Source organism: Hyperolius riggenbachi, chromosome 12 (genome assembly GCF_040937935.1).
Source record: "Hyperolius riggenbachi isolate aHypRig1 chromosome 12, aHypRig1.pri, whole genome shotgun sequence".
Taxonomy (NCBI): domain Eukaryota; kingdom Metazoa; phylum Chordata; class Amphibia; order Anura; family Hyperoliidae; genus Hyperolius; species Hyperolius riggenbachi.
This window is the reverse complement of record NC_090657.1, coordinates 181,916,035-181,936,342: the sequence shown is the minus strand read 5'-3', so window position 1 is coordinate 181,936,342 and position 20,308 is coordinate 181,916,035. Positions and strand designations below refer to the sequence as shown.

Sequence of the window (20,308 nt, the reverse complement as noted above, 5' to 3'; positions counted from 1 at the left end):
TGGCATAGTATGCCTGTCCCTGAAGGCTAAATTGGACTTTGCAATGATTTTTTTTTTTTTTTATGCAGTAGGATTTTGGGTACTTGCTTCTCTTTAACAGAACTGGATAAGGGCTCGTTCACATTAGGGCAAATGCATGTCCCTGACCGCCACATTTTTCCAGAGCCTGCATGCGGTGCGGATGGATGCTTATGGAATCAGTAAAGGCATAAGGGATTGAACAGCGTCTGTTCCCACTAGGCTACTCCCCCCCCCCCCCCCCCCTCCATACCTGATCTGCACACCTGTCTTCTGTGTCTTCCGCCGCCATTCAGGTTCTTCGCTTGCTGACCGCTGCTGGGCTCCTGGACAAGCACCAGTATCGGTGTCCCGGCAGAAGCCTAAGGCTATTTATTATTGGTTAGCAAAAGACCAGTAAGAATCATCTCTAGTGCCAAGGAGGATTTTCACTGTGTGAGAATACTTCCTGTCGCTAGGTAGGCTTCTTCTTGATCTAGCCAATGGTAGCCCTATGTTTCTGCTGGGACTCCGAGCTTTTTGCTCTTTTCCCCAAGCGGTGGTGTCAGCAGTGCAGAGAACCTGAATGGTGACAGCAACAGGAGGGGGGGGGGGGGGGTGTGCCAGATGCACAACAGTGAGTAGCGTGAACACACTCGCTGCTTGCTGAAACTCCCTTCGAAATAGCTTTGCAAGTCGTAGTAGCAAATGCCCTCAGTGTAAATAGTGAAAAACGTGATCCCAGCATGTTTGCGATGCTGATCTCGACTTTGGATGGAGATGGGCCCTAAGGGGTGTATATGTTACGGCCAGAACCCTAAGTTTGGCCACTTCGTGTTGTGGCTGGCCACTTCGGGTTCCGGCAGGTCAATGTGTGAAGTGGCCGCTACGCTGCGGCCAATGTTAGAAGTGGAATGATTCCTGTTAAAGGACTTCCGAGGCCAAAAATCAAAATTTTGATGAGTACCTGTCTCTCTTTTAAATCCATGGGCAAGTTCCTCCTCTCCCTCCGCTCTGTTCCGCGCAAATGTATTATTTTCTCTGACCCCAGGTCGGGGCCCGACCCCACTGCACGGGTCGGCTCGTACTCCACTTGCAAGATGGCCGCCGATCAGAGCCGTTGCTGCGCAGTACATATGAAGGCAAGTGCGGCTGCGCAGCTCTCCTCTCGCAAGATGGCCGCCGATCAGAGCCGCGACTGCGCAGTACATGTGGAGGCAAGTGCGGCTGCGCAGCTCTCCGCAGCTGGACGGGGGGCGGAGAGCTGCGCAGCCGCACTTGCCTCCACATGTACTGCGCAGCCGCAGCTCTGATCGGCGGCCATCTTGCGAGAGGAGAGCTGCGCAGCCTCACTTGCCTTCATATGTACTGCGCAGCAACGGCTCTGATCGGCGGCCATCTTGCGAGTGGAGTACGAGCCGACCCGTGCAGTGGGGTCGGGCCCCGACCTGGGGGCAGTGAAAAGAATACATTTGCGCGGAACAGAGCGGAGGGAGAGGAGAAACTTGCCCATGGATTTGAAAAAGAGACAGGTACTCATCAAAATTTTGATTTTTGGCCTCGGAAGTCCTTTAAGATTAATGTATTTTCTGTCCGTCTCTGGCCAAATGTATCAAAAGTTAGTTAATTTAATTTAATGAAATGAAGCCGGCGGCAATGTAACGGATGAAGCCGCCGGCTTCCGTTCTCTCTCCTCCCTCCGCCTTCTTTCCTACCCAATACTGGCAGCCGGGGGGGACATGAGTGTCCCCCCAGAGCCATTCGTCGCGGCAGGCAATCCTGCCGTTCGTTCCTGCAGAGCAATGTCTGAAGCCTCCCCACTCTGCTTTCCTGCAGCCACAAACGACTCGGGGAACACGCGTGTCCTACGGCTGCCCATAGGAGAGAGAGAGGCGAGGGGAGGCAGAGCGGAAGCCGGCGGCTTCATCCGTTACATTGCCGCCGGCTTCACTTCATTAAATTGACTAACTTTTGCTACATTTGGCCAGAGACGGACAGAAAATACATTAATCTTAACAGGAAACATTCCATTTCTAACATTGGCCGCAGCGCAGCAGCCACTTCGCACATTGACCAGCCAGAACGCGAAGTGGCCACACTTTGGGTTCTGACCGCAACATATACATGAAAAGGGACATACTGTTGTATTGGATTACAGACATAACTGGAAGGATACATTGTGAAATCTCTTGGAAAACAATCCTGACAAACAAAATGTAATACCGTACAAAGGTTATAGAGGTGATTAACCTTCCCCCCTCCAACAGAGGATCATTTTAAGAAGAACTTTGCGGTCCATTCAGACTCCATTTTCAATGGTATTTCAATCTCCTCTTAAGAGCATATTGGTCTCGATTCATAAAGCATTACCGAAAGGAGCTGATGCAGAGCAGCTGACTTTACTGAGCATTTTGAAAAATGTCAATTCGTCGAGGCTGTTACCGCATGAAAAGCAGAAATTACCGAGCAGTGAGGTAAATTACCGACTTGTGCGGTAACTACCTCAACACATGTCAGTAAATGTCAATTCATAAAGATTAGAACATGCGACAAAGCCCAGAAACATGTGCAGTGTATACCGGCAGCTCTGAAGTGGCTGAAACATTGCGGTAGCCCATACCTCGCAGAAGCTGAGAGGGATAACCCATGACTAACAGGAGCAGAGAGCCAATAGAAACAGCCTGTGTCTTCTGCTGCTCCCTCTGAAAGACTGTGACTCCTTCTCGGGTGTGTCAAGCTGTTCTACCCACACAGGCAGCGGAGGAGAGCGTGCTGGAACAAAAGAATTCCCCTGCAGCCCTTCAGACTTTTAACCCGTTAGGTTCCTGTTAGAAGATGCGGAGGAGCGAGTAGGGAAATTGCCTATACATGGCATATTTAATGTTTCTTGGAAGTTCGTCTAAACTGTGGCAATAAGATAAAATGTTAAAGGACACCTGAGGTAAAAATAAAGTAATGGAATAAACAATTGCATCTATCATACTTTTCCTAAAATGACTTTTTACGATATTCCACAGTTTTATTTTATATTTAAATCTACTTTTTCAATTTTTACTGTTATATTGTTTTTTGCTCAATGACACATTCATTGAAGCATGCCAGAGCTAAAAATCTATGAACTATTGACCATTTTTATCTCTTTCCTGGTCTGAAGCCATTTTCTGCTAGGAAAGTGTTTTATAGTTGTAATTTCTTATCAGTGAGGGTCACACTGTAGTCCGACCCAGTCCTGACTCGGACAGGAACTGCCACTTACATACCTGATGTTTAACTCTTTCGGGCAGAGAAAGAAAGAGGAAAAAAAAGGAACATAGTTTTTTTCGGTGCTTGGCACTGTACATACACATGTCTGTCTCATCCTGTCACATGTCACCTCGGGTATCCTTGAGGATTTGTAGCCTCAGAGTCCCCCATGCAAGATCTATTAGAATTAATGTCTGCCGAATATGTTAGCTAGCACTAGGCTAGCTAGTATAGGTGGCCCTCCAATCGTCCCCGATCCACCCCAATCCAGCAGCTTATACATTACCCAGCCTGGTTCCAATGATCGGCGCAGTCTCCTCGCACAGCTCCAGTCTTCTCTATGTGGAGGATCGGGACTACGCATGACATCATGTACGATCCTCCCCATAGAGAAGACCGGAGCTGTGCGGGGAGGCTTCGGTGATCATTAGAACCAGGCTTGGTAATGTATAAGTAGCTGGATTGAGGGTGCCGGCCACATGTACTAGTGGTACCTAGTGCTAGCTAACCTATTCGGCAGGAATTACATCTAATAGATTTCTGCTGGGGGACTCCTAAGGCTGCTAAAACCTCTATAGCGGCATGCCGGACACAGTGTCGGGCATACCGTTCAGGAGGTTAAGAAAGACCAATGGACAGATTCAGAGGGAGCAGACAACAAACATGTCAATTCTAACAATTCTATTGTAATGCCGTCACTGCAGGGAACAGCATGAAACAAAACAGGAAAGCTTCACACTGAACAGGTTTCTGTGATTTGAAGCAGGGCTGTGGAGTCGGTACAAAAATCTTCCGACTCCAACTCCGACTCCTCAGTTTCTGAAACCACGACTCCAACTCCGGGTGCCCAAAATTGCTCCGACTCCTCGACACCAACTCCAACACTGACTCCACAGCCCTGATTTGAAGCCTATTTTTTCGGTAAATTGCCGAACTTCTATTGCCCCTGTGAATATTTTTATGAATTGGCAAACAAGTCTACAATACAGAATGCTGTATTTCAACGACCTGGCTTTCTTTCTTTCTTTTTTTTTTTTTTTTATCGCACAGCCCTTTATTATTCGAGGCCATAGTCCGGTACAGGGCCCCATGGAAAGCATGCAGAGACAGGACCTGATAGTTTTCAGCCAAATTTAGAGAAGGAGCAGCTTTACTTTAGGTAAAACAAGTCTGGCACCCTCAGCAAGAACTTTCAAATCTCAGCCACCTATAGCAGTCTGCGATTGAATCTGCTGGACACCACACACACAAATTCCTGTCCGATGTTGCAGTGTAAACCCCCCCCCCCCCCTCCCCAAAATAGGTAGCCTGGAGGGGTTAGCAGGCAGGAAAGGGGGCAGAGGGTGAAGTGGGGGGAAGAGTGTTCAGCAGCCCTCGATCTGTGTTCCCTTTCCAGCTATTAAGTGCAGCAGCGTATATGATTAGGCAGTGGGCGGGGATGACTTACCTCTTCCGCGTTCCAGCATGCGTTCCACTCTCGTCACTTCCTGCAATGCCGCCCACTGTGCTGTAAGTGGACGGCATTGCAGGAAGTGACGAGAGTGGGACACGCTGGAACGTGGAAGAGGTGTCATCCCCGCCCACTGCCTGATCATATGCGCGGCTGCGCTTAATAGCTGGAGGGGAAGCACAGATCGGGGGACCCAGGTGAGGGAGGTCTGAACCCCCCCCCCCCCCGCCCGCCACTGTGCCCTCTGCCCCCCTTCCTGCCTGCTACCCTTTCCAGCTAGGCAGCCCCACCCGCTCACGTGGGTGCTGCCTATCTTAATTATTGTAAAAATGAAGCACTTTTTTTTATTACATTATTTTCACTGGAGTTCCTCTTTAAAGTGTACCAGAGATGTTGCACTATCGCTAATTTATACTTAAAGTACCTGGGGCTTCCTCCAGCCCCATAAGCACCGTGGCTTCCCTCGCCGTTCTCTTCAGCCCCACCGTTCTGGTGCTACGCCTCCTGGGAATCTGGTCAGACGCCACCAGTCGAGGCCGCCTGCGCATGAGCGCCCCCCCCCCCCCCTGCGCTCTGGTCTCTTGGAGCGTTCTGTGCCGGCGCAGAATGCTTCAGGGAACGGGAGCGTGACGAGGGGTGCAGCTGAGCCGCGGCTGCCTGGGATTACCGGGAGTCATAGCGGCATAACGGAGGGGCCGAGGAGGACGGCAAGGGAAGCCATGGATAAGTAAAAATTAGCGCAACTAACCTATCTCTGTTAAAGGTCCCATTTCTGTATACTTAGCTGTGAATAGAGCAGTTTGGCCAGAGTGATCTTTAACCGCACCTCGTATGTTTTTCAGGGGAGGTGCTCCGAGGCGATCGTATTGTTAACACGCCGTTCAAGGTGTCGATGAACAGCAACAAGAAGTGTGAGATTCTGTGCGGCTCTCCCAACAAGCCTCAGGTGCTGACTGTGGAAGAGAGCAAGCTGATCGCCGAGCGCATCCAGGAGGAGTACTACATCCATTTGTGAGTTTCCGGTCTACATCCGGAAATACTGTAATGTTATACTTCAACTCTACACGTAGCTTCCATTCTGTAAAACCCAATGGGTGATTAAAGGTAGGGTCCGAGCACAATAAAAATAAAAAATCCACTCACGGAGTTGCACTGACATCCGGACTGTACTGCGCAGATGCAGAACTGCTGCACTTGCGCAGTACAGTCCGGATGACGTCAGCTCAGCTCTGAGAGCCAATCGCGCAGGACATTGTGCGCCGGAGGGGACCCCAGGCCACCGGAGCTTCGGCGAGGGCACAGGACAGCTGGCAGGGGCTGGAGGAGGCTCCAGGTAAGTGGATTTTTTTTTCTACAGTGCTGGGTTGTGTTCTTTTTAACTGAAGAGGAAAAAAAAAACACTTTAAAGGTACTCCGAGCACCTCTCATGGGCATGCTTTTAAGCCAAATGACTTCCAACAAAGAGGTGCTATGACCCCTCTGGAGAAGCCTCTTGCAATAGCCATGCGTGTCCCTTCCTCTTCCTTCAGCGATGCACTTCTCTAACAGAGAAGACATTGGTGACCTGGAAGTTTTAACATAGCCAAGATGGCAGCCGCTATTTTTAATTTGGTGATTTAATTTTAGGTGATTTAGGCTACAGAAACGTTTTGTAGAAAAAGGACCGCACTCCAGTGCGTGTGGATGCTGGTGCTGGGCTTCCAGGCTGTCCAACAGAAAAGTATGAAGAAGTCTGCACACAGGCTTAAAGGGAACCTGAACTGTGTAAAATTATTTAAAATAAACACGAGGTAACTTCAAATGAACATTACATAGTTACCTTGCCATCAGTTCCCCTCAGAAGTTTACCATTTTCTTCTGACAATGATCCCATCCAGTTCTGACAACATTTTGTCAGAACTGAAATATATCAGTTGCTGTCAGTTATAGCTGAGAGGACAACTGATGTGCAAAGTAATGTCCATGTTTCCCTATGGCTGAAGTGGGCAATGTTACAGTTTAACAGGTGTGCTGACCTGAAAGCTGTTATGGGGTAATGGCCATTTTCAAAATGGAGGACAGTGAATTCCATTGATCAGTGTACAAACAGGACATGGGAGAGGAGAAAGAGATTTAGGAGTAGACTACACGGGAAGTTAGTATGTCTTGTGCATGTTTATTTTGACTATTCATTTTCAGTTCAGGTTTTCTTTAAAGGAACAACCAGTGCTGAATTTATTGTCCCATCACATACATGTGCAATACATGTCCAACCTCCCATCACATACATGTGCAATACGTGTCAGACCTGCAAGGCCTTGCAGGTCGGACATGTATTGCACATGTATGTGATGGGACAATAAATTCAGCCCTGGTTGTTCCTTTAAGCCTGTGTGCTGACTTCTTCTTCATACTTTTCAGGCTACAGAAAGATCTGCATCTTTAAAGGGACACTTAAGTCAAACAAAAAAAATGAGTTTTACTCACCTAGGGCTTCCAATAGCCCCCTGCAGCTGTCCGGTGCCCTCGCCGCCTCCCTCCGATCCTCCTGGCCCCGCCGGCAGCCACTTCCTGTTTCGGTGACAGGAGCTGACAGGCTGGGGATGCGAGTGATTCTTCGCGTTCCTGGCCACAATAGCGCCATCTATGCTGCTATAGCATATATCATATATTATATAGCAGCATAGAGGGTGCTAATGTGTCTGGGAACGCAAAGAATCTCTCGCATCCCCAGCCTGTCAGCTCCTGTCACCGAAACAGGAAGTGGCTGCTGGTGGGGCCAGGAGGATCGGAGGGAGACGGCGAGGGCACCGGACAGCTGCAGGGGGCTATTGGAAGCCCTAGGTGAGTAAAAATCATTTTTTTTGTTTGACTTAAGTGTCCCTTTAAGTACTTCACAGTACTGGTCAGAGTCTTAAAGGCATGCCCATGAGAGGTGCTCAGAGTTCCTTTTAACTTACTTGGGGCTTCTACCAGACCCCTGCAGCCGACCTGTGCCCGCGCCACCACAAAGCGATCTTCCAGTCTCTGCAGCGACCCTCTGTCATTTGGATGCACAGGCCTGGTCTTCATGTCTCTTGATCGCACTCCTGTGGATGTCGACTCGCCAGCTGGCCGGCCAGAAGAGGGTCGCTGCGTGGGCCTGGAGGAACACTTAGTGACAGCACTGGAACAGGGTGGCTTCAGGGGGCTAGTAGAAGCTCCAGTTAAGATAAACTTTTTTTTTTTAACTTCAGTTTAGGTTACCTTTGTAATGTGGTATGAGAATGAAAAACGTATCTCTGCTCTATAACATTAAACTAGGGCTGCACGATTTTAGGGAAAAATCGAAATTGCGATTTTTCTCCCAGAAATTGCTATTTCGATTTTCCCCCATTATTATTATTATTTTTTTTCCCCTCCTCTAAACAAGCTTTTGCACTTGGGGGGGGGGGGGGGGGGGGGGGGGGGGGGGGGGAGAGAGGGCTGCTCGCCAGTAATATCAGGCATGTATGTATGAAATACATTAATGTTCAGCCGACAGTGCGAAGCTGCGCATACTTTCAAGCTTGCAGACTGACGGCTGAGCCGCGCACAGTCGCACTATCGTGGCTGTCATCACCCCCCTGCCCGATTATCAGGGTGCACGGGCTTGCTTGGTAAAAAAAGCAAGCAGCGCTGTTCTGAAGTCTGTCCCTGTACTGCTTCGCTCTGTGCATGAGATCTCGCGCTTCCCGGCGGGCTCGTGCCTCCATGGCTGAGCTAATGGAGGCACGAGCTCGCCGGGAAGGGCGAGATCTCATGCACAGAGCGGAGCAGTACAGGGACAGACTTCAGAACAGCGCTGCTTGCTTTTTTTTCCCAAGCAAGCCCGTGCACCTTGATAATCGGACAGGGGGGTGATGACAGCCAGCCAGGAAAGCAGCCGGGTGGTAATTGTTCTAGGGAGAACACTGCCTTGTTTCTGGCCCCGCTGTGCGCGGATTGGCCAGAAGCAGTGAATATGTATGAGTGTTAATGAGCGGGGGGGGGGGGGGGCGGATCCAATAGAGCGAGCGGCTGGGCACATACAGAAAGCTGTATGTGCCCAGCCGCTCGCTCTAGTGGATCCGCCCCCCCGCTCATTAACACTCATACATATTCACTGCTTCTGGCCAATCTGCGCACAGCGGGGCCAGAAACAAGGTATAGACAGCGGACCGAAAAACCGAGGAAACTGACGATTAGCAGATCGTCTTGCCACGAACCGCGGTTTCGGTTTTAAACCGAAAAACCGTGCAGCCCTACATTAAACAAATGGAAAATTGGTATCACTGGAAGGGTTCATAACTTAAAGTTCCTCTTCACTGAAGCTAATTGATAACATTTCAGGATTGCTGGACAAATTACCTGATTCTCTTGTTTGCGCTGCAAATACTTAACCTCCCTGGCAGTGATCCCGAGCTACACTCGGCCTAGCCGCCGGGAGCTCTACGCAGAGTATAGCGCGCAGCGGGAGCTTTTACTCACCTGAAGGATCCAGACGTCGGTAACTGTTCTCCTTCCTGTCCTCAGAGGCTCTGAATCACTCTGGTGAGATCGCTGTCATTGTTCTCACCAAAGAGTTACAGCGCCACCCAGAGGATGGAGGTAAAATTGCAGTGCTGGAGCCCAGGGAGGTGAGGGAGAGAAGGGGCTGCTGGCGTTCTGGCGGCATGATTTATTCCTGATGTTAGGGTCTGAAACCTTTTTAAAACTACCCTAAAATCCAGGTGGGTTAATTACAAGACAATCTAATAATTTGTAAGGCAATGTTGTCGGTTAGCTACAGTGAAGTAGAATCTTGAATTATGAACCCTTCCAGTGACTTTATATAAATGCTGTTTGTTTTAGAGCAGAGCTGAAATTTTGAGTTTCATGCCATTTTTAATCTTGTCACTTTTGGAAATGCACTTTTTTTTTTGAGCTATAGCATTGTGTTTTGGTGGAAATTGGTTTTGCTTTCCATTTTCTTTTACAATCTGTTAGGGAGCGTTTCCACTAGCGATTAGAATGCGAAGTGATGGCTGCATCACCTCATATCTCTCCACAGGTACTTCCGGTTGTCTTCCAGACAACTGGATGCAGCGTCATGCGGCTTCCCGTTGGCGGCTATCGGGAATTGGAAGCGTGCTGCGGAAAACTGCAGCATGCTTTCCATAATTTCCGGATCGCGTAGGTAAATTTGCAGCAATGGAAACTACTCCATTACCTTGCATTGGTTACAGTTTCCTTGCGATGCGGAACGGTTTCCGCATTGCAGCGTGTCTAGTGGAAACAGGCCCTTAGTCTAAAGTTTTTAGTAAGTAGTTAGTTAGGGTAGTAGTAAGAGTTATTCATCATACCCTGTAAGGTGTTGCACAGATTGTGTCAGAGCTGAAGAACTGAATAAAGATATAATACTAATCAGCATCTGCTGTGTTGGGTTTAGGATAGCCGATAACCTGCCGGTGGCCACCAGGCTTGACGTCCATCTTGGCCACGATGAGGATGACAAGAAGGAGCGGGAGAGGGAGGTGCAGTTTGAGCATGGATACCGCCTGGGCTTCTCTGACAACAACAAGGTAAATGTGCTTTCAGTGAGGCATGGGAAACTTCAAGAGGAACTCTACTGAGTGTAATTTAAAAATCAAGATTGCTCATTTTGTATTATACTACTTTATAAATTATTTAGTCAGTGTTTGCCCATTTATCACAGGTTGGCGACATCGTTAAGGTGCCCATTAACGATCCAATTTCAGAAGTGATACACTGTCCAATCAACTGCCTGATTGTTACAATTGATTGGAAACGATTGTTCGGGCACAACGATGGAGGGGAAAATGATGAGCAATCTAATTGGATCAAAAGAATTGTTCTGAAGTTCGGATTGACGGAATGATCGTATTTTGTCGATCGGCACTATTAACAGTACCCAATCCAATTGATCGGGAGATTGTACTGTTAGTGGGCACCTTTACTGCTGACAAAGTGCATCACTGCAGAATGTTTGTATGTTCTGAAGTGAGCAGGAACATCACATGATCTCCCAGAGTGCGCTGGGGCAGAGAGCTGTGTGACATCATATCCTAGACCGAATATCAATGGGAGCAGAATTCCGCATAGCTAATCAGCCTAGGCTAAACATCACTGGGAGGGCGGGATGATAGATAGAGGAAGTGTTTCTGATGCTGAAATTAGGAAAATTAAGTTAAAAATGAGTCTCCTAAATAATGTATTATAAAACATGTCGGAAACTATTGATTTGACTCGTCGATCTGACAGGAAATTGCACTGTGTGTATTCAGCATAAACTCAGTATAGGGCTGCAATACAACCCAAGCCAAATAGCCTAGAATGAACAAAACACAACCAAGGGTTAATGGAAACCTAAATTGGAAACAAAAATGCCCATTTACTTCCCTTGGGCTTCTTCCAGCCCCCTGAAGTCTTCCTCGTCCCTTGCTGTCATCCTGCACTTCGCTGTTCCTCCAGTGACCCCCTCCAATGCTTATTGCTCAGCCCCATGCCGCGTACCCCCCCCCCCCCCCCCGCCATGCGCTTGCACAGTAAAGCCTCGATCACATTGGGTGCATTCAAAAACGTATTTTAGCGCATGATAAAAAGTGCATGCGTTGATGTGCGTTTCATAACATGTTTCAGTGCGTCTAGTGTGCTTTTTTTTTTTTTTTTTTTTTTTTTTTTTTTAAAGCGGAGCTATTCGTTTTACATGCGCTTGAACATGTTTTTGTTCAGCATGTCAATAAAGATTTGTATTCATCTGATTTTTTTATTTTATTTTATTTATTTATTTTTAATTAGGGGTAAAAAAAAACCTGCATCTCCAAAGTGCATTACTGTGCACTAAAAAAGCGCACCCATTCACTTGCATTGCTGTGCGCTTCACAGCGCAAGGCACAGATATGCATGCAACACCACATTTCCTCAAACGAACAGTAACACGGCACATAGATGTGAACGTGGTACATTAGAATCAACATGCTGCGAAAAGCATACAGCTGCGTCCCTAGTGTGACCCCGAGGCTTAGGCGATTATGTATAGAAGTGATCAGAAAATCAGAAAAACGATCGGATATTAGAGCAGACCTGTGGGAAATTATCTATTGTACCATTTATGTGCTGAGAAATTGTATGGTGTGTACAAGCCATTATGCTATTGGATGTTTAGGTTGCTTGGTTACAGTCAGAGAGGCGGGTGTGGGAAAAAGTAACCCTGAAGAAACGCCCATGGCGTGAAACGCGTTGGTGGGCGGACCATAAGCGCACCTGGACCAGCACGCCTATCATGTACCCATGTGTCTCTTCGGGACTGCTCTGACACCAATGCCGGATGAGTAGCTTTGCAACGTGGAGACCTGAGAGCTGCGCTGGGACACCAGCCGGCCATAGGTCCACAGAAGCTAACTGCGCAGCAATAGAGATGGTTAAAACCCAATTTGCGGGACTAAACACTGCAAACCGGAGAAGTTATTACAGTGACAAACAGCGGACATTGGTGAGAAGGGAGACTTGACATGTTAAAAGAAGGATGATGCTTGAAATCATTGATCTTCCATTGTTAACCATGATGACCAGCAAAGAAAAGCATGCAGCCATCATTGCGTTGCATAAAAATAGCTTCACAGGCAAGAATATTGTGGCTACTAACATTGCACCTAAATCAACAATTTTATAGGATCATCAAGAACTTCAAGGAAAGAGGTTAAATTCTTGTTAAGAAGTCTTCAGGGCATCCAAGAAAGTCCAGCGAGCGCCAGGATCGTCTCCTAAAGAGGATTCAGCTGTGGGATTGGAGTGCAACCAGTGCAGTGGTTGCTCAGGAATGGCAGCAGGCAGGTGTGAGCGCATCTGCATGCACAGTGAGGCGAAGACTTTTGGAAGATGGCCTGGTGTCAAGAAGGGCAGCAAAGAAGCCACTTCTCTCCCAAAAAAACATCAGGGACAGATTGATCTTCTGCAGAAACTATGATGAATGGACTGCTGAGGACTGGGGCAAAGTCATATTCTCCGATGAAGCCCCTTTCCGATTGTTTGGGGCATCTGGAAAAAGGCTTGTCAGGAGAAGAAAAGGTGAGCGCTACCATCAGTACTGTCATGCCAACAGTAAAGTATTCTGAGACCATTCATGTGTGGGGTTGCTTCTCATCCAAGGGAGTGGGCTCACTCCCAATTTTGCCAAAAAACACAGCCATGAATAAAGAATGGTACCAAAATACCCTCCAACAGCAACTTCGTCCAACAATCCAACAACAGTTTGGTGAAGAACAATGCACTTTGCAGCACGATGGAGCACCGTGTCATAAGGCAAGTGATAATTAAGTGGCTTGGGGACCAAAACATTGAAATTTTGGATCCATGGCCTAGAAACTCCACACATCTTAAAGAGACTCCGTAACAAAAATTGCATCCTGTTTTTTATCATCCTATAAATTCCAAAAGCTATTCTAATGTGTTCTGGCTAACTGCAGCACTTTCTACTATCACAGTCTCTGTAATAAATCAATGTATCTTTCCCCTGTCAGACGTGTCGGCCTGTGTCTGGAAGGCTGCCAAGTTCTTCAGTGTTGTGGTTCTGCTATGAACTCCCCCCTCTCTGCACACTGCCTGTGTATTATTTAGATTAGAGCAGCTTCTCTCTTCTCTCTTATCTTTTACAAGCTGGATAAATCATCCTCTGAGCTGGCTGGGCTTTCACATACTGAAGAATTACAGACAAGGGCAAAGCTGTTTGCAGGAAGAAAAGAGCATCCTGAAACTTCAGTGCATGAGAACAGGGGGAAGAAACACACAAATGATCTCTTGAGATTCAAAAGGAATGCTGTATACAGCCTGCTTGTGTATAAATGTATTTTCTATGTGTGGACATACTGTGCATCAACCTACTTCCTGTTTTGGTGGCCATTTTTGTTTGTTTACAAACAAACTTTTTAAAACTGTTTTTAACCACTTTTAATGCGGTGAGGAGCGGCGAAATTGTGACAGAGGGTAATAGGAGATGTCCCCTAACGCACTGGTATGTTTACTTTTGAGCGATTTTAACAATACAGATTCTCTTTAAGGCCCATACACACGTCAGATTTTTTTTAAACGACGGGTCGTTTGGACGTTCAGTCGTCCGGACGTCAAATCGGGGTGTGTGTACAGTCCGTCGTTCAGGTGATAAGACTGGTTTTGAACAATCCGCCTGGCGGATCTCTGAAGACCAGTCTTATCACCTGAACGACGGACTGTACACACGCCCGATTTGACGTACGAACGGCCCGTCGTTTAAAAAAATCCGACGTGTGTATGGGCCTTTAATCCCATTGAGAACTTGTGGTCATTCCTCAAGAGGCGGGTGGACGAACAAAAACCAACTAATTCTGAGAAACTCAAAGAAGTGATAAGGAAAGAATGGGTTGCTATCAGTCAGGATTTGGCCCAGAAGCTGATTGAGAGCATGTCTAATCAAATTGCAGAGGTCCTGAAAAAGAAGGGCAAATACTGACTCTTTGCACAAATCTCATGTAATTGTCAATAAAAGCCTTTGAAACGTATGAAGTGCTTATAATTATAATTCAGTACATCACATAAACAACTGAAACTAAGATCTAAAAGCAGTTTAGCAGCAAACTTTGTGAAAACTCATATTTTTGACAGTCTCAAAACTTTTGGCCAATACTGTAGTTTTGGAAAAGGAAAATATAAAGATGGCAAACATTTCAAAGCATGGTGAACAGTGTGAATTCATCTGTGTGTAGAAAAAGCTAAAATACAGGCGCCCCCCTAATTACAAACTGCTTCTGTTCCAGGAGATTGTTTGTAAGCTGAATTTATATGTAAGTTGAGTCCTGTGCTATACATAGTGAAACGGGGATATATGATTTACTTTCGGACAACTCTGCATTTGGGTGGCGTAGTGGTTAGTGCTCTTGCCTTGCAGCACTGAATCCCAGCCAGGGCACTATTATTATTCTTATTATTATTTATTATATTTATATAGCGCCAACATATTACGCAGCGCTGTACACTATCTGCATGGAGTTTGTATGGTCACCCCGAGTCTGTGTTGGTTTCCTCTGGCCACTCCGGTTTCCTCCCACGTCCCAAAACCATACAGATAAGTTAATTGGATTCCCCCTAAATTGTCCCTGGACTACAATACACACACTACATGATACATAAGGCCCATACACACGTCGGACTTTTGCGAACGACTGGTCGTTTGAACGTCCCGTCGTTCAGTCGTCCGCACGCCAAATCGGGCGTGTGTACAGACTGTCGTTCGGGTGATAAGACTGGTTTTGAACGATCCGCCGGGCGGATCGCTCAAGACCAGTCTGATCTCCCGAACGACAGTCTGTACACACGCCCGATTTGGCGTGCGGACGACTGAACGACGGGACTTTCAAAGGACCCGTCGTTCGGAAAAAGCCGACGTGTGTATGGGCCTATACACAGACATAGGACTATGGTAGGGATTCAATTGTGAGCCCCTCTGAGGGACAGTAGTGACAAGACAATATACAGTATACTCTGTACAGCGCTGCAAAAGATATTGGCGCTATATAAATACTAAATCATAATTGAAACATGTAACCTAAACAATTTTTTCTACTTACAATAGTTTATACGATACAGTAACATGTAGATTTTAGGATAAATCTAAGTGGGAGAATCTGAGTCAAATGAACTTTGCATACACAAAAATCATAATGTATCAAAATGTATTTTAGATTCTTAGACAAACATAAACAACTAAAGATGCAGGATAGCCATAAAGCGCAAAATTGTAACGCCTAACAACAAAAATATGTAAAAACCAATAGCACATTAAATTTTGTACAAGACGACAACTTTGTATGTATGAAAGGTTGTAATTTGAGTGGTTTGTAAGTGGGGACTGCTGGTAATGTTTTAGGTCCCCTTCTTTAGTGCATATACACTGTGCGTTGAGGAAGGGGACCCTGTGTGCCCCAAAACATTATGATTTTTGGTGCTTTCTACACACTGGGGGATACAATTCTATTGTTTGCTGTATTCTGTAGCGTTGTCAAGCCTCTGCTGGGAATCTAGTGTGTGTACAGTTGCCCTGATCCACCTCTATGATCTGCCTGGTTGGAACGCCTCAGCCAAATGCAAGCTGATGACACTGTTCTCCTACTCCCCGCGCATGCTACATGCCACCCATTCACGCCCTGTTCTGTCGGCCCTGTTCTTTCATAGCAGCACACCTATACAGCAGTGGGCCCCAAACGTGTGTGCGTGCGTGCGTGCGCACGAATGCACTTTAAAGTGGACCTGAACTCTTGCACGGGACAGAAGGAAAACCTAGAGAAATGCACCCTGTATCTATTTAGAGAGTTTGGCCTCTAATTCCCCCTCATCTGTGACTAATCCCCACTGTAATTTGATATCTCCCTGTGTCACATGACTGCCATGGCAGAGACGGCCGATGAGCTCATTTGAAAGCACAGGATGTTAATAATATGTCTGCTTCCAGGAATCAGAAAATAGGAACAGTGCACATTTCTTTTAGGATTTATATCAGCTGTAACAAAGAGATGTTTTTCTGTAAAGGTTATTTTGCTGTTGTGTATTTTTTAGAGCATAGAGTATGTTCTGAGTTCAGGTCGGCTTTAACCCTCGGTTGTGGGTTTTGACCATTCTAGGATATCCGGCTTGTTGTGTATTGCTGTAAGACAGCCCTATACTGAGAGATTATGAAAGCAGTTGCGAGTATCCTAATTATAAAGAAAGGTGGTTACCATGGCTACCTGGTGACCATACCCCACTTTACTGATCCTGCTGTCTTCTTGTGTCCGTCTAGTTCTACCTGCACAATCACCTGACCTTCTACCTGTACTTCCACCGGGAGGAGGTGGAGGAGAACCAGGAGCCCACGTTCAGGGTGGTGAGGTTTGAGGTGGTACCACAGAGCATCAAAATGGAAGGTAAGAAAAGTAACCAGTGAGGATTGTAGGCTCCGCCCCTCTCATGTTGTGTTTTTGTGAATGCCTCTCCCACTGTAAACCACTCCAGCTAGTACCAGCTAGGTAATTGCAGGCACGACATGTGACCTCACTGGACAAGCACTTGATGCTGGATCTGGGGTATTGAATAGATGGCAACCCCAATTCCTGATTACCATGAGGATGGGATAACATACCTGTTGGGAGGACTCGCTGGTAGGTTTTGCTTTGATTGGATCAGTAACAATCTTGGATCTCATTCATGTAGGTGTAAAGCCTTCTACTCATGCTAGAGCAGCTGGATATCATACTGGTTAAGGTTGCTGCCTTTGACCAGGGTTCGAATTGCAGCTCAAGGCAGTACATAAACAGTCAGGAGTTTTGGGCAATGCTCCCTAATGATTCTGATCACCCGTGGAAAGGGCGTAAGCGGCTGCAACTCTAAGGTGCTTTGAGTTCACCAGGAGAAAAGCGCAATATAAATGTTATACAGTATATCTTATCTTGTCTAGAAGGTTCACAGCCAAGGCAAGAGGTCATGATAGCTTCTGCCAAGAATCCAGTGGGCCTCAGATTATCTTTTAAAGGACAACTGTAGTGAGAAGTATATGGAGGCTGAGATAATTATTCCTTTTAAGAAATACCAGTTACCTGGCTATCCTTCTGATCCTCTGCCTCTAGTACTTCTAGCCATAGACCCTGAACAAGCATGCAGCAGATCAGGTGTTACAACAATACAACAAGTTGCCTGGCAGCTCTGCTGGTCTACTTGGCACTACTGCAGCCAAGTAGACTAGCAGAGCTGCCAGGCAACTGGTATTGTTGAAACACCCGATCTGCTTGTTCAGGGTCTATGGCTAAAAGTACTAGAGGCAGAGGATCAGCAGGACAGCCAGGCAACTGGTATTGCTTAAAAGGAAATAAATATGTCAGCCTCCATATCCCTCTGGATTCAGTTGTACTTTAATACTTCAGCAAGGGATCAGCATAGAGAAACCCTAACTTCCCACTCCGATCTTAACATTTTCCTGATGACACCTAACACTATCATCTCCTCTCCTAACACTAACCTCTCTTCTCCTATGACCAATCTACCCTCTCCTAACGCTAACCTTCCCTCCCCTCTCCTAACGCTAACCTCCCCTCTCCTAACACTAACCTCCCCTCTCCTAACACTAACCTCCCCTCGCCTCTACTAACACTAACCTTCTCCTCTACTAACTATAACCTCTCCTCCTCCAGTATCCAAAAGTAAATGCAAGATCAGTTTTAAGTGGATTTATTTTAATTTTGCTTTTTGTAGATCTAAAAGGCACGGAGGACAAAGCCTGCACTGTGCCAGAGAGCTCCAATTCTGCCCCTCAAGAGATCGACCCTGCTAAGGAGAATAAAGTACTCTTTACATACTCTGTGCACTGGCAGGTGAGATCACAAAGAATCTTTTTGCTATAGTGGTGCAGAGAATTGTGGGTAATGAAACTGTTGCTAAACGGCCATCTTTTTCTTCCACCAGGAAAGTGTCATAAAATGGGCATCTCGCTGGGACACCTATCTCACCATGAGTGATGTGCAGATTCACTGGTTCTCCATCATCAACTCTGTGGTGGTTGTTTTCTTTTTGTCAGGTTTGTGGAGGATTCTGGGGCAGCTGCAGGGGGCCCTTACTCTTGCTGAAAACCACTGCGGGCTGATAAACCTTCTGAGCTGTTCACATGATTTTTAGATACAGAATGTGCTAGTCTGCTTTGTAGTATAAACCTGTTTTCCGTTCTGAGAGTCCTCCTAACCAGGGGAGGACTGGGACCTTTTGGCCTGGGGGAAACACAAACTAGAGGCCCGTTAGCATGGCAGCCCCAGCCCAAATGACATCACACACGCACCCAACGTTGTATATGCCAGTAGCCACGTGTAGCGCCAATGCGAAAATACAGAAAGAACACTCTAGGGACAGCGTGACAGGTAAAGTACAGGCATCGGGGGGGGGGGGGGGGGGGGGGACATAATGCATTTTGAGGGACAAAGGCCAGGGTTTACGTCGTGTGAATCATTCGTGGTTATCGCATGCCGTGATTATCTCACCTGACAACAACATTGGCCTGAGATTTCCCAACATCTCAGATTGATACATTCAACCAATTTCCACCCAAATTTTTTTAACCGATTCGATAATATCAAAACGGTTGGTCGATCGGCTGTCATGTCAACAGATGTATGGCCACCTTAATTCCCCAAAGCTCATTCCCCCACACATACACACACTTATGTCCTTCCCTTCGCCACCATCTCTACTAACCCTCAAATATGCCACTCTTCCACCTCGGATATCCCCTCCCCCATCACCAGACATATCCTTACTGATCTCCCTGCTGGCACCATGATCCCTGCCACGTTTATGCTAATTGCCAAAGTTTCGGTATCCCTCCTTCTTTGCATCAACTTTTACAACTATCTATTGCTTCTTGTGTTTTTCAGGTATTCTGAGCATGATCATCATCAGAACATTGAGGAAGGACATAGCTAACTACAACAAGGAGGATGATATTGTAAGTACTTGTGTTGGTGCCTTCTCATCCCCAGTCACGTGTGACCTTCTATCCTCTCACCACTGTCTTGTCCTCTCCGTACAGGAAGACACAATGGAGGAATCCGGATGGAAGCTCGTCCATGGTGATGTCTTCCGGCCACCCCAGTATCCCATGATCCTCAGCTCTCTCCTTGGTTCTGGCATTCAGCTCTTTTGCATGGTGCTCATTGTTATCTGTAAGTATGTCAAAAGCAACCCCAGACATGGACACCTTCTTGAATTATAATTTTTTTTCACCTATTGTTGTCCATGTAGCGGTAGTAGAGATGGTATTATTCAAGTTTGCATGCAAATTGTGTGCCGCTTGTACAATCAAATGAACAATCAGTAGCCTCCCTGGTGGTAATGACGAGGCTGACTTGTTGGTAAAAAATTTGTTACAAGGGATATTGACGAGCTAGGTTCGTCTATGCTGAAAACAGGCCTAGAAAGAGTTATGTTTTCACCACCTACTGACAGTAGGCACATATTACAGGCAGCATTACAAAACAGTCAAGTTCTGTTTTCGAATACCATACTGTATATTGTACAGAGAATGACCCTTATTGCCACATTGGTCTGAACTCGGCTGTGACGGACTATAACGACCACCAGGGCTATGAGTTGTGCAGCAGACCAGAGTGTGTAAAATGGCCCAATGACAATCCCTAAAGATTTGGCATGTCGGACCTTTAGCTATACCTAAGCATGGCCCAACGGCATTGTTCTTTGCACCTCCCCACCCGCTGGAAGCTGCTAAGTCAGATGCACTTGTCATCTTTTCACCCCCCGCGCATCGCAACAGAGGCGTCGTCAGCCAAAGCTGACAGTGCACTAACGACACTGTACTGAAGTGTCAAAAGCCTTTGCACGCGATGCATCTTTTGCTATGCAGGGGGGAGAAACGATGAGCGTGTGTAATGGAGAAGTTTCTCTTGGTGGGAGCAGCGAGAACAATGCTATTGTGCTGTGCTCGAGAATTGCTAAAAATGTAACAGGCCGGATCGTCATGCAATTGTTGTGCACCTGATGTAGTGACGCTGGTCTGACCATAATGACCACCCCCGCCATGGCAGTCGTTATGGTGCACCACTCAGAGTTCAGACCAGCGTGTGTATTGACCTTTTA

The 20,308-nt window shown here is 46.8% G+C and overlaps 1 protein-coding gene across 2 annotated transcripts in view; it reads left to right on the top strand.

The window, feature by feature from the left end:
- The window catches only part of TM9SF4 (transmembrane 9 superfamily member 4), a 56,853-nt gene that overhangs the window by 15,768 nt on the left and 20,777 nt on the right, over positions 1 to 20,308 (top strand). For both annotated transcript variants that reach the window (XR_011025288.1, XM_068263362.1), the window contains exons 4-10: positions 5,533 to 5,701; positions 10,098 to 10,230; positions 16,476 to 16,599; positions 17,921 to 18,039; positions 18,131 to 18,242; positions 19,090 to 19,160; positions 19,245 to 19,377. Coding sequence is in view for 1 of the 2 variants with exons in the window: in XM_068263362.1 (XP_068119463.1) it covers positions 5,533 to 5,701; positions 10,098 to 10,230; positions 16,476 to 16,599; positions 17,921 to 18,039; positions 18,131 to 18,242; positions 19,090 to 19,160; positions 19,245 to 19,377 (861 nt within the window). In the remaining variant the exon portion in view is untranslated. The remainder of the gene's footprint in view (positions 1 to 5,532; positions 5,702 to 10,097; positions 10,231 to 16,475; positions 16,600 to 17,920; positions 18,040 to 18,130; positions 18,243 to 19,089; positions 19,161 to 19,244; positions 19,378 to 20,308) is intronic.